Genomic DNA, 15,022 nt, shown 5'->3' with positions numbered 1-15,022 from the left:
TTAACACTAATTGTAGGTTCCAGTTCTATTATAACTGGGATTGATTGCCAACTATACTCAAGGCTTCCTTGTCTATTAACCTGATTTACAATGGTAAATTGTGTTATACATTCAGTATATTTCATTCAATTAGACATGATTACATACTGGAAAGAAACACAATGCTATATTTAGCTGATTGCCTTTATAATGCAATGTACAGAATGGAAAACATTCTACAGTGGAACCTCTCTTATCAGGGAAGTCTGGTACACAACACTGTCCGCATCTCAGAAATGTCTGTAAATAAGAAATACATGCTAATATACTAAAGTAATAACTGATTAAACACAAGTAATGGTTGTTATTGCTATATCAGTTAGTGCTGTATAGTTTAATGTGCAGAGGAGGAAATTAGTCATAGTCACTCCCCTAGGCTGTAAAAATTGCATTATCACATAACAACCAAGTCCATGGTAGTTATTATTAGTAGCCACCTAACAGATAAACAGCAACCTTTAGGCTCCCTCCTAGGTAGTTGGAAAAGGCGGATACGTTAGGATACGGGCATGGACATTTTCAAAAGCACTTTTATATGTATATAAGTTATTTTCATACCTAACGCTGTTTTTTTACAGCAGTCTTAGCTTCCAGACCCAAGATTCCATCTTGTCATAGCGCTTATCCATTTATAAGGGTACATATGAAGGTCTAGACCAGCACTCCACAGCATGCCAAAGACCATATAGTGTTGTACACATGCTCTAAAGTTTAATACAGAATTATATAGTTGTAGAGATTAGCTTGTATGCCCCATGCAACTTAGCTTAGCAGGCCAAATCCGCCTTTTAGTATAAGGCGCAGGCGCTTATACCGAGTGTTGAGGGTTTCAAGGACCTGACCTACGAGATTAGGTTGGGACATGCTAGATTAATCTCTGTGACTCTGAATTAGAGTTCTAGAGTACGTATACAACACTGAATATGGTCTTTAGAGTGCTAGTCTATCATTCGCACATGCGCTTATATATGGATAAGCGCTATGACAAGATCGACGCCTGGGTCTGGAAGTGAAGACTGTTGTAAAAACAGTGTTAGGTATGAAAAATAACTGTTATATCTATGTAAAAGTGCTTTTTAAATGTCCGTGTCCGTGTCCGACCGTATCCGCCTTTTCCAACTACCCCTCCCTCCTTGTGTTTTCATCTCGCCCAAACTTCATAACGGTCAGAAGACCACAAGCCACATGACTACTTTGGGATGTTTAGACAATGGAGGTGTCCAGATAATAGAGGTCCGGATAAGGGAGTCCCCAACTGTATTCAGATACTGAGATGTGACTTTATGAGGTGTAGTACATGTACTGTATCTGCTCACATGCCTGAACTGGTTATATCTGCTATTGTGACTGGCAGCCATCTGACACTACACCTTTTCAAACATACTTATCTAGCAACTTTAAACAGGCTGTAGGACATGTGTAGTATACATGACTGTCAGCATGACTGTCAGCATACATGCTGGAGGTGTTATAATGGTTACTGATTAACTACAAACATGTGACTGTATTCTTTCTCAATCTTAATATGTGACCGGGCCTGAGAAAATAGGGCATGTGGGCACAAACTAGACCCTGTCACATAACATCTCATATCTCAGTACTGGGATGGAATATGTTTATTCTGTAACTTGTATGTTTAAGGCAACTAAAGTGTGACTATATGTATACTGAAACTTTCATGGCCAAGCAGTAATGGAATACAAAGTTATAACGAATCAAAGTTTGAAAAAGCAGGCAATATTTATGTGCCCACATGCACTATTTTCACAGGCCCAGTCACATATGTGACCAGGCCTGCGAAAACAGGGCATGTGGGCACAAACTACATCCCATCACATAACAGGTCATATCTCGGTACAGGAATAAACTCTTTTGCATTCTGTAACTTGCACAGTTATTTGTTTGAGTAGGGCTGAAAAGTTTGTGGCCATAGTTTAATGGAGTAAAAGTTATGAGTGGAGAAATTGTAAAAGATAAGGCAAATTTTGTGTACCCACATGCCCTGTTTTCGCAGGCCTGGTCACATATTGCTTTTCATACCTTGCTTTTACAGTGAAATAATAAACTCAGTAAACACCACTGAAAATCTTGAATCATTTAATTGCTAGCTTAATTAGCTGAACTGACAAGTTGCTGGATCAAAGGTAATTCTAACCGTTTATAAATTTCAGCATTACTAGGCAATATATTAAATCATGTATTAAACAATAAACAATTTGTGCACATTCTTTCATGATTCTTATCCATTAATAGAATAGAATAGCTAGCTATGTGTTGTATTGTATACATATTAACAAATGTACATGTCAACACATTCCTTATAGTTGGGCTTACTATGGCAACTTTCCAACAAGTACAATAATGCACTAGTGTATGAAGCTACATGATATTATATAGTCTGTTTGCGAGCCCTCGTTTCTTGTTAATAACTCTTGTTACATGGACCAGCTGCCCAAACATTTAGTAGTGCTGTGAAGCCCTTTAAATGCCAGAAACGTTAATCAAAAAAGTGCTTTGATACAGGCAAGAACAAGTGAGTTATGTTTTAAAAATATCCCATACATTTAGTATGGACGATTCAGGTGTGTAAACATGTTTACAACATGAAAACATGCTTGTTCCAGTACAAAACCATTGGGAATGAACACATGTTCACCTCTTTGATATTACTATATTTGGTGGGGGCTCAGGTGAACGCGTACCAACTATAGTTGCTACTTATAAAAACTGGACAGGTTATATATGGTACAGTGAATTAACTCAATATCAGCAACCCATTAATGTGTCCTTCTTTCCTTGTCCATCCTCCAACTACATGAGATAAATAAGTTAACAAGAATGCAGTTTGTGTTCTTATGAAAAATGTTTCAGTAACTACTTATAGTTAAATTGAAGCTGCCGCAGCTTTCAATCTAAATTAAAACCTTTCTAGCTATTATGTTTCTTGCCAGTATGTAATCATGTCTAAATGATTGAAGTATAGTGGTACAGTATATACTATGCGCACTTATCCCCTACAAAACACAATACAGTCGAACCTCTCTAATCCAACACCTGTTTAATCCAGAATTCCCCCTAAAATGTCATTTTACCAACACTTTTGTACAGATACAACCTCTGTAATCTGACACCTCTGTACTCCGTAATCCAACACAAAAATTTGATTCCCAAATTTGACTTGGAAATACATTGTTTTCAACCTTTGTGATCTGACAGAGAATAATAGTAACATTAAAAGTAATCCCAAAAAATATTTTTAAAGCAATCAAAACATTTTATTGGTTGACAAAAATAGAAAAATGTTGTAATGCTTGCAAATTCTAAAAGTAATTCATGTTAAAAACGTTGTGTGATTACGTTTTACCTACATAATCCACTAGGTATTGTACAATGTCAGATTACAGACAATCCACAACTTCCTTAATCCAGAAAAAGTATGGCTCCTATTGAGCGTCAGATTAGAGAGGTTTGACTGTAGCAACCTACTGCAAGCATTTCAGTTCATACTGAAAGCACTTTTGTCTTGGACTTACTTATACCTAACTGATACTGGAAAAAGGCACAATGAAGGTAATTGTGAGGCTGGTTTCTGATCAATATATTTTGTCATGAAGTGTAAACTTTCAAGTATCAAACTGTATGATGAATGCAATTATGTATATAAGTTGTTGGGACGCAGCTATGACAATGGTATATATCCTTGTAACAGAAACTATAGCTATATAGCCAACCACTGCAACCAGCTACTGGCAGCATGGAATATATGCATAATTATAATAATATTATGCTGTGTAAGGCTTCCATATATGTACATTCAAATTACACTGACTACTATAGCTTCACATAAGTTATTATGAGTGCTATAAAAGACTCAGTTGCAGCTCCCACATACATATATACGTAGCTAGTCATCTAGTTGTGCCAGAACAGTTAAAGATGTTGCTTGCAATAACCTTACCCTTCAGCCTATGTCTGGGGCTCCTGTTTAACCAGGTTATGGCATCATCATTGGAGAAAGACAATGCTATTGCAAACATGATTTTGAAGAACTATCATCTCTTTGTTAATGCTTCAGGTGAGGTACTTTAAGGTAGCTATAGGCCTGAGCGTCAAAACAAGTCTTTTATGTATACTTTTCTGAAAGCCATTTTAGCTACGTATATGACTGCATGTCTGCAGTGGACGATATCCGCAATGATGAATTTTGATGTCATAATTGACAAAACAGCGTGCAGGCTTCAGAGATTTTAGCACGCAGTATTTGAAATGAATGTTGTCTGTAGTTTTCTTTACTTGAAACCAAGAGACAATTAAGGTAAGAAGTAGTACATGTACCGTGATGATATAATAAACCAAAAATTTTAAATTTGGACACAGTTAGGCGTATTTGTATTGCATTATATACTATATGCTTCGCCTTCGCTCTTTTTAGAATTTATAAACGCTATCATAGGGAAACACTATCTCGCCCAATAGAGAAACTCACCTAATATCGGACGGGCTCCAAAACGGACGCAATTACTTGAGCTACAACAGTTTTTGAACAACTTGTATGTCTAGATAGTTCAAGGCTCAGGGATTTGGGCACCAAGTATCAGCTTTCTCGGCTTCTTTGTCTGGTGGCAACAGCCCTGCAAAGTCATTTCCGATTAATACATAAAATCAGAAAAAAACAAAAAACAAAAGAAGACAATCGATTCACGGACACTCACTGTCTAGCTACATATCAGACTTGCATTCGATCAACAGTTTTCTATCTTAAAGTTGTAGAGCAACTCATCTACTTTCTAAATACCCTGGTTTATTTAATCAAATCTTTTAATCACGAATTACAAATCAAATAAAATGAGCTGTCACTGGAGTAATAATCGCACTATAACTTAAGTATACGGAAACTTGATTAAGTATACATTGTTTGAGATATGTTTACTGGAAATGTGCACCGTATACTGTTACAAACACCGTTTACTTACGTATAGTTAATTTCATAGTGCGATTATTACTCCAGTGATGTTTCATTTTATTTGATTTGTAATTCGTGATTAAAAGGATTTGATTAAATAAACTGGGGATATTTAGAAAGTAGATAAGCTGATCTATTAATATTATATTATTATTATTATTAATATTGTGTTAAGTACAGTATCATATAATCATTTTCATTCACAGGAAGGGTGTCTGGTTGTTGTCCTGTGATGGTAGAAGGACCCAATGCCACTGTTATTGAGCCATTACCAGAATGGCAAGCAAATGTCACACTTGTAGTAAGCAGTGGTACCTGCACTGATAACGACCATGGGTTTCTGTAAGTGTATAATGACTTTCTGATACATTATGCCTGAGCCTATTATGCTTTTGAAATTGCCTATTATGCTCTTGAGCATTGCTCCAGAATTTCTCCTATTATGCTCCAATTATGCCCAGTTGTGTTCCAAATATGTTCATATAAAATTGTGTCTTGACTGCTCTATTAGAGTACCAAATGCATCTGTGAACGTTCTATTAGAATATTTCACTATGCGGTGACTGTTCTATTAGAGTATATCGATCTTTAACTAATCTTTTTTCACATCGTAGCTGTAAATCTGATTTTTACCATGTTTGCACAATATCCCATTCTGCATCATGCAAAATAGGCAGAGTTTCAGCTTCTCTGATAACCAATACACAAAACTTTTGCCTATTATGCTGGCATTATGCTGATGCTTTTGGTTACCTATTATGCCCCAAATTATGCTGGCATAATCGGCGCAGGCCTAACACCCTTGTTGTGCATCAAATGTATAGTTTAGCTATTATTATTATTATTACTATTGTTTGACATGCAGTCTGAAATTATAAGGGGTTTGTTGGCTGGTTTTGGGTAAAGAGAAATGATGGACTAGTATCCTAAAGCTAAAGTACAATACACAGTGACTGCATACTACTGCTCAGAACCCTCAGGAGGAGATATGTGTTGTGCTGATTATATGAAATATATTAGCTTTTAAGCTTCTTTTCTTTTGTTAAACATTATTATATTAATACTGTCCCTATGTGTATCTATACAAGCATAGATGTGTGAGCCCAGTTTACTAAAACTGAAATAATGTCTGTCCTGTTGTCTATTAACACAAAATCTGGATATATTTTATAGTATCCCACGGCACATAAAAAGACAATAATTCACTCCCTTGTGTTTCAGTTGTTACTCGGTGTCATTGATTGCCAGCAAGTACAAAAAACTATAGAGAGAAAATTTAGAAAGGTGTAGTAAGTATGCACACTTAAAAGTTACCAAAAATGTTTTAGAGGCAGACAAATGTTTGTATCAAAAAGGTGCCCCAGCAAAAAAAGCAAAGGAAACATTACCAGCTGGAATCAAATATATCACCGTACAGCTGTCAGGCTCATTTAGCCACAACAGAACTGCAGTTGCTTATAATGGCATACTTAAAGTTGAATGAAATAAGTGTTTACTGCAGGCAGTTTAAAGAAAAAATTACAACAAGTTCTGCTTTACATCCTTGAATTCAATACACTGTAAACAGCAAAATGAATAATGGCAGCCTCATTTACAAGCTACTTTACTTTTAGATAATGGGGTTTTGTTTGGCACAACACTATTTTGATATGAGTAGCAACTTGTGAAGAATATGTGAACTCAAATGGATTGCAGATGGATGGATAGAATGCTTTTCAGCTTTATATATGTGACCAGATTTAGAAAACCAGGTTTCCAAACACATCCAGATTTGAGACTTGGAAGGAGCATAACTCAATGTAGAAGTAAGCTATCAGCAGTGAATGAATTGTGTTAAAATGTTAGGTCAATAGCATGCTGAGTAGTCAAGTTATAAGCAGTCAAAGTTGAAGAATTGGATGTGTGTGGAAGCCTGGTTTGGCCAAATCTAGTCACATATGAGATTATGAGTTACCAGTAGCAGTATAGCTAATGCATCATAATGTGTGTAAATATGTACTGTATGTAATATTACTTCTTTATTATAACAATTGTCTATTTGCAGATGTGGTGTTGTTTGGGGAGATTATTCTCAACCAGATGCTAAGTATCTTGTCAACTTGGATTCCTGTGAAGTTATCCACCAATATCCTAAAGCTAAAGCACAATACACAGTGACTGCATTCTACTGCTCACAACCCTCAGGAAGAGATATGTGTTGTGCTCAATATATGAACACAATTAGCTTTTAAGCCCCTTTTCTTTTGTTAAACATTACTATATGCACACTGTTCCCATGTGTATCCTTACATGCATAGATGTGTTAGCTCAGTATAGTAGCATCTAAGTTTTCTTTGTTCAAGTTTAAAAATGTCTCTTAATTCACTCAATAAACACCTAAAAGTAATGTTGAAGCTTTTAAGCTGTATTCACAATTGTTTTAGACTTAATTGTACACTGCAGTATATGAAGTGTACAGTACAATCATATGGTTCAACAGTAATGTTAACTGAAAGATTATATCGTATATAGTGTATACTATAGGTACCATAAATTTGGTGAACTACTTAAATTCTATTTACTTCAAGTAGCTAAATACACACCTACATAAAATTAATAGTAATATTTCTAACAGATGCTATTCCTACTGTAATTACAGCATTAATTCCCATGACTCATGCACACTACAATAGTACTGGTATCACATACATAAATTCAGCTTAACGGTTGGTGTTTATTCAAAGGCATAAATATAATTGTATGTATCAAGACACACGGTAGCGTGTCGTGCGGCCCAAGAAGCCGGCGCGCCACACCCGTGAGTATATTGACAGGAAGAACGAAAACGTCGTTTTCACACATTTGTATCTCGGTGATCACTTATTTGATTGGAACCAAATTTGCTACACAGTTGTCCGCCAGCCAAGGGAGTCTACATTCCAAATTTGAAGGAAATCGCTCAAGCCATTTCCGAGATACAAGCTGCCAAAGTTTCGTTTTTTTTCTTCGTTTTTTTTTTTCTTCTTCGTATTTTCGCACACTTGCAAAAATTGCTATAACAAGCAAACGCGTACTCCAATCGCCTTGAAATTTGGCACACAGAAAGGGAGTCCAAAGGCGAGTTCTAGCATCAAATTGGGTACAAATCCGATGAATGGTTCAGGAGTTATGACCCATTATTCGCGTAAAACAAGATCGATTTGTTGTCACGCCTACAGGGTAAACCGCTTCATGGAATGAGTTGAAAATTGCTATGTAGATGGAGTAACCATCGTAGGAGTGCCTTTTGGTGGTTTGAAAGGAATCGAGATAAAGACCACGGAGATATGACACAAAATCCAACCTGTGTCACAATTACGCGATCGATTTTTATGAATAAAAAAGTATTAGTTTTCACGCCTACTAGGCAAACCGCTTAGAGCAATGAGCTGAAAATCGGTGTATAGCTGGATTAATCTCCATAGAAAGTCCTGCAGTAGTACAGAAGAATCGGATTACAAACCACTGAGTTATGATTCGAAAGCCAACTCCGTGTAGCAAATGCGAGATCGAGATATTCTAATAGAACAGTCACCCTAATAGAGCATTCGGCTAATTTATTTATTCCATTATAAAATTTTATTACATCACAAGTTATTCTGTAGGGAGTTCAGCTGCAAACAGTTAATCTTATAGACAGTTCAGCAAGAAGACAGTCACCATGTGGAGAGTTAAGCAAATATATCACTATAGAGATTCAGAACACTACAAGTCACACTGAAGAAAGTTCAGCTATAAAGAAGTCATGCACTGTGTAGAGAATTCAGCTACAATTAAGTCACTCTCTAGAGAATTCAGTTACACAGAATTCAGCTACACACAAGTCACTGTGGAGAGAGTTCAGCTACAAACAAATTACCCTTTAGAGTGATCAGCTACAAACAAAACACTTTGCAGGGTGTTCAGCTGCAACAAATCAACCTTTAGAGCGATCAGCAATGAACAAATCAACACAAATCTACCTGTAGAGAGATAAGCTAGAAACAAATCACCCTGTAGAGAGTTCAGCTACAAAAAATCACCCTGTAGAGACATCAACTAGAAACTAGACACAATGTAAGGAGTTCAGCTACAAGCAATCACCCTGTAGAGAGTTCAGCTAAAACAAATCAACCTGCAGAGAGATCATCTACAAACAAATCACCCTATAGAGAGTTCAGCTACAAACAGATTACCTGTAGAGAGATCGGCTACAAACAAATCAACCTGCAGAGAGATCAGCTACACAAAAATCAACTTGTAGAGAGATCAGCTACAAACAAATCACCCTGTAGGGAGATCAGCTAGAAACTACACACAATGTAAGGAGTTCAGCTACAAACAAATCACCCTGTAGAGAGTTCAGCTAAAACAAATCAACCTGCAGAGAGATCAGCTACAAACAAATCACCTTATAGACAGTTCAGCTACAAACAGATTACCTGTAGAGAGATCGGCTACAAACAAATCAACCTGCAGAGAGATCAGTTACACACAATTCAACTTGTAGAGAGATCAGCTACAAACAAATCACCCTGTAGAGAGATCAGCTAGAAACTAGACACAATGTAAGGAGTTCAGCTACAAGAAAATCACCGTGTAGAGAGTTCAGCTACAAACAAACCAACCTGTAGAGCGATCAGCTAGAAACAAATTACCCTGAAGAGAGGTCAGCTACAAAAAAACACCTTGTACAGAAATCAACTACAAACAAAACACTTTGCAGAGAGTTCAGCTACAAACAAATAAACCTTTAGAGATATCAGCTAGAAACAAATCACCCTGAAGAGAGGTCAGCTACAAAAAATCACCTTGTAGAGAAATCAACTACAAACAAAACACTTTGCAGAGAGTTCAGCTACAAACAAATCAACCTTTAGAGCGATCAGCAACAAACAAATCAACCTGTAGAGAGATAAGCTAGAAACAAATCACCCTGTAGAGAGTTCAGCTAAAACAAATCAATCTGCAGAGAGATCAGCTACGTACAAATCACCTTATAGATAGTTCAGCTACAAACAAATCACCTTGTAGAGAGATCGGCTACAAACAAATCACCCTGCTGAGAGAACAGCTACACAAATATCAACTTGTATAGAGATCAGCTACAAACAAATCACCCTGTAGAGAGATCAGCTACAAACTAGACACAAAGTAAGGAGTTCAACTACAAGCAAATTACCCTGTAGAGAGTTCATCTACAAACAAATCAACCTGTAGAGCAATCAGCTAGAAACAAATCACCCTGAAGAGAGGTCAGCTACAAAAAAATCACCCTGTAGAGAGATCAACTACAAACAAATTGCCCTGTAGAGAGATCGGTTACAAACAAATCAACCTGCAGAGAGATCAGCTACACACAAATCAACTTGTAGAGAGTTCAGCTACAAACAAATTACCCTGTAGAGAGATCGGCTACAAACAAATCAGCCTGTAGAGAGTTCAGCTAAAACAAATCAACCTGCAGAGAGATCAACTACAAACAAATCACCTTATAGAGAGTTAAGCTACAAACAAATTACCCTATAGAGAGATCGGCTACAAACAAATCAACCTGCAGAGAGATCAGCTACACACAATTCAACTTGTAGAGAGATCAGCTACAAACAAATCACCCTGTAGAGAGATCAGCTAGAAACTAGACACAATGTAAGGAGTTCAGCTACAAGCAAATCACCGTGTAGAGAGTTCAGCTACAAACAAACCAACCTATAGAGCGATCAGCTAGAAACAAATCACCCTGAAGAGAGGTCAGCTACAAAAAATCACCCTGTAGAGATATCAGCTAGAAACAAATCACCCTGAAGAGAGGTCAGCTACAAAAATCACCTTGTAGAGAGATCAACTACAAACAAAACATTTTGCAGAGGGTTCAGCTACAAACAAATCAACCTTTAGAGCGATCAGCAACAAACAAATCAACCTGTAGAGAGATCATCTAGAAACAAATCAACCTGCAGAGTGATCAGCTACAAACAAATCAGCTTGTAGAGAGATCACTTACACACAAATCAACCTGTACAGAGATAAGCTAAAAACAAATCAGAGTTCAGCTAAAACAAATCAATCTGCAGAGAGATTAGCTACATACAAATCACCTTATAGATAGTTCAGCTACAATCAAATTACCTTGTAGAGAGATTGGCTACAAACAAATCACCCTGCAGAGAGATCAGCTACACACAAATCAACTTGTATAGAGATCAGCTACAAACAAATCACCCTGTAGAGAGATCAGCTAGAAACTACACACAATGTAAGGAGTTCAGCTACAAACAAATCACCCTGTAGAGAGATCAGCTACAAACTAGACACAAAGTAAGGAGTTCAGCTACAAGCAAGTTACCCTGTAGAGAGTTCATCTACAAGCAAATCAACCTGCAGAGCAATCAGCTAGAAACAAATCACCCTGAAGAGAGGTCAGCTACAAAAAATCACCCTGTAGAGAGATCAGCTAGAAACAAATCACCCTGAAGAGAGGTCAGCTACAAAAAAATCTCCCTGTAGAGAGATCAGCTAGAAACAAATCACCCTGAAGAGAGGTCAGCTACAAACAAAACACTATGCAGAGAATTCAGCTACAAACAAATCAGCTTGTAGAGAGATCAGTTACACACAAATCAACCTGTAGAGAGATAAGCTAGAAACAAATCACCCTGTAGAGAGTTCAGCTACAAGCAAAACACCCTGTAGAGAGTTCAGCAACAAAGAAACCACCATGTAGAGAGTTCAGCTGCAAACAAATCACCCAGTAGAAAGATCAGCTAGAAGAAGTTACCTTGTAGAGAGTTCAGTTACAAAGAAACCATCATATAGAGAGTTCAGCTACAAAGAAATTACCCCGTAGAGAGTTCAGCTATAAGAAGTCACCTTGTAAAGAGTTCAGCTACAAAGAAACCATCATGTACAGAGTTCAGCTACAAAGAAACCACCTGTACAGAATTCAACTACAAACAAATCACCCTGTATAGAGATCAGCTAGAAGAAGTTACCTTGTAGATAGTTCAGCTGCAACAATTCACCCTGTAGAAAGATCAGCAAGAAGAAGTCACCTTGTAGAGTGTTCAGTTACAAAGAAACCATCATGTAGAGAGTTCAGCTACAAACAAATCACTCTGTAGAAAGTTCAGCTACAAAGAAACCGCCATGTAGAGAGTTCAGCCTCATACAAACCACCTTGTAGAGAATTCAACTACAACAAATCACTCTGTAGAGAAGAAGTTACCTTGTAGAGAGTTCAGCTACAAAGAAACCATCATGTAGGGAGTTCAGCTACAAAGAAACCACCGTGTAGAGAGTTTAGCTGCAAACAAATTACCTGTAGAGAGTTCAGCTAGAAACAAATCGCCCCATAGAGAGATCAGCTGGACGAAGTCACCTTGCAGAGAGTTCAGCTACAAAGAAACCATCATGTAGACAGTTCAGCTGCAAACAAATCACCCTGCAGAGAGTTTAGCTACAAAAAAAATCACCCTGTAGAGAGTTCAGCTAGACAAAGTCACCTTATAGAGAGTTCAGCTACAAAGAAACCATCATGTAGAGAGTTCGGCTACAAAGACACCACCATGTAGAGAGTTTAGCTGCAAACAAATCACCTGTAGAGAGTTCAGCTAGAAACAAAATACCCTGTAGAGAGACCAGCTAGAAGAGGTTACCTTGTAGAGAGTTCAGCTACAAAGAAACCTATAGTTCAGCTACATTTCAAGTCACCCAGTAGAGAGATCAGTTGCAAAAAAATATCCTGTGGGGCATAATGGGCATGTAATAAATATATGTATATAATTTGTATAATTACTAATATAATCAAAAATAATTGAAGTACTAAAATTCTTCTTTAAGTTCTTTTCTTCTTCCTGTAGTAAAGAAAAAAACACATGGGCTAAAGAAGCCCCAAAGCCAGCCATAGGCCGGCTTTGCAGTATACAAATACAAAAAGAAGTGATATCTAATCAAAAACAGCCAAGCTGTAAAAAAAGGTGCGGCCCCCAAAAAGGCCATGGTGAAAAAAGATGTGAAATCCAAGGTGGCGGCCAAGAAATGGCTGTGATGGTAGGTTAATGGTTACATTTTAATAACGACAATTCAGGTGAATTTTGTGCCGCTTGATCTTGGCACCAAATTCACCTGAATTGTTGTTATTAAAATGTAACCATTAACCTACCATCACAGCCATTTCTTGGCCGCCACGTTGGATTTCACATCTTTTTTCACCATGGCCTTTTTGGGGGCCGCACCTTTTTTTACAGCTTGGCTGTTTTTGATTAGATTATAATATTGCTACTATGAATCTAAAACCAGGGCCGCCCAGAGAAATTAAGAGGCCCAGGGCAAAGAGTTAAAGTGGTGCCCCAGGGGCAAGGAGGTTTCCATTCTGAATCGCAACTTCACCCAAGCTGTTGTAGGTTGAAGACCAAAAAAATAAAAAGGTCTGACATTGACAATAGCTACCCCCGTATCTCCTTATTTATAAGCTTGCTACACTGCTCTTCTTAAGAATACTGTGACTGCTCTATTAGAGTATCTAGATCTGACTGCTCTATTAGAGTATATCAATCTTTTAACAGGTATTCAAGGGCCCTTTATGGGGCCTCCTGGTGTCCCTTTCAAGCTGGGGCCCAGGGAAACATGCCACAGTTACCCCCCTCCCCCCTGTGGGCGGCCCTGTCTAAAACTGTATCCATCACAAACTGGTGATGCTATTGTCTACGTGTATATGTGCAAAACAAGATATGCATCATTACACAGGATTTGGTCTACATGTATTCATGACAATGATTTTTTGTCTACATGCAAAGACCAAACACATCAAGCAATCTCCACACCATTGTAACAGGAGCACATGCTAGGCTTTTGGCGGTCCTTGGGTAAACCTTTCAAGCTTAGGAAGGTAATAATAGGCCTATAACTAAGATAATTGTATTATGCACAAGGTAATGAAAATATGGAAAGGCTTTTCTATGATAGATGCTTATTAAATAAAGTTAATGCTTTAATATGACAGTCAACAACTCCAAAGGCTAGAATATCCAAACAGATTTCACAACTCAGAAAATGAAACACTGCTGCATAGATAAAAATAAAATCTTTCTTCAATTTTCTTGACAACATTAATGGTTCCTAACCATAACATTCACCTATTTCTTGTACTGATTCACAAAAAAAATCTGAGCTGGCACGGTTTAAATGCTGCTGAAATTCTACTACATCAGGGGCTGTGATTCTTCTCCCCTGATGCCAGAGATTCTATGCTCAAATCATGCTCCGCATAATAACATTATTAGACTTCCAGTTTCAATTGTGAAGATTGTAAACAAGAAACTATGTATTACAAAATCTATGATGTGTATTAATGAAACTTGTATAAGTACAAATATAGTAAAAGGAAATTCAGCACTTGTATTGTTATAAAGGAACACTTTATTGATCAGAGCTTCTCAGAGTTTATGCTTACAGATTCTATTTGCACAATTCTATGTATATGTATAAAATATATATCAAGACACACGGTAGTGTGTCGTGCGGCCCAAGAAGCCGGCGCGCAACCCCGTGAGTATATTGACAGGAAGAAAGAAAACGCAATTTTCGCACCTCCGTAGCTCTGTGCTGCCTTGATGAAACAAGACACATTTTGCTGTGTACATTCCCTCCAACTTCAGTACTCCACATTCCAAATTTGAGCGAAATCGCTTCAGGCATTCCTGAGATATGCGACTTCAAAAATTGGCTTAGTTTCTTCGTTTTTTTCTTTTTCTTCTTATTTTTCTTCCTCTTTTCGCACACTTACAAAAACTGCTATAAAACGCGAACGCGTTATCCGATTGCCTTGAAATTTGGCACACAGAAGGGGGGTATAAAGGCGCATCTCTGTACCAACTTTGGCTGGAATACCATAAACAGGCAAAAAGTTATGAGCGAATATGCACGAAAAATAACACCAATATGTTGTCACGCCTACAGGGTAAACCGCGTATGGGAAGAAGCTGAAAATCGGTGGGTGAATAGGTTAACTATTGAACCTCAAAC

At 37.5% G+C, this 15,022-nt stretch overlaps 1 protein-coding gene across 2 annotated transcripts; it reads left to right on the top strand.

Annotated features, from left to right (window-relative positions):
• The first annotated feature begins 1,007 nt into the window (after positions 1 to 1,007).
• On the top strand, positions 1,008 to 7,388 carry LOC136247320 (uncharacterized). 2 transcript variants are annotated; one of them, XM_066038940.1, is made up of 4 exons: positions 1,027 to 1,076; positions 3,420 to 4,114; positions 5,209 to 5,344; positions 7,047 to 7,388. In XM_066038940.1, the coding sequence occupies exons 2-4, from the start codon at positions 3,976 to 3,978 to the stop codon at positions 7,231 to 7,233; spliced, it is 462 nt and encodes a 153-aa protein (XP_065895012.1). In that variant the 5' UTR covers positions 1,027 to 1,076; positions 3,420 to 3,975; the 3' UTR covers positions 7,234 to 7,388. The 2 variants fall into 2 exon arrangements, 1 of the variants encoding a protein (XP_065895012.1); XR_010697385.1 differs by lacking the exon at positions 3,420 to 4,114 and having other exon boundaries at positions 1,008 to 1,076.
• Positions 7,389 to 15,022: the final 7,634 nt, after the last annotated feature.

This window comes from Dysidea avara, chromosome 2 (genome assembly GCF_963678975.1).
Source record: "Dysidea avara chromosome 2, odDysAvar1.4, whole genome shotgun sequence".
Taxonomy (NCBI): domain Eukaryota; kingdom Metazoa; phylum Porifera; class Demospongiae; order Dictyoceratida; family Dysideidae; genus Dysidea; species Dysidea avara.
Note: the sequence above shows the minus strand (reverse complement) of the source record. Positions and strands in the feature narration are given on the sequence as shown.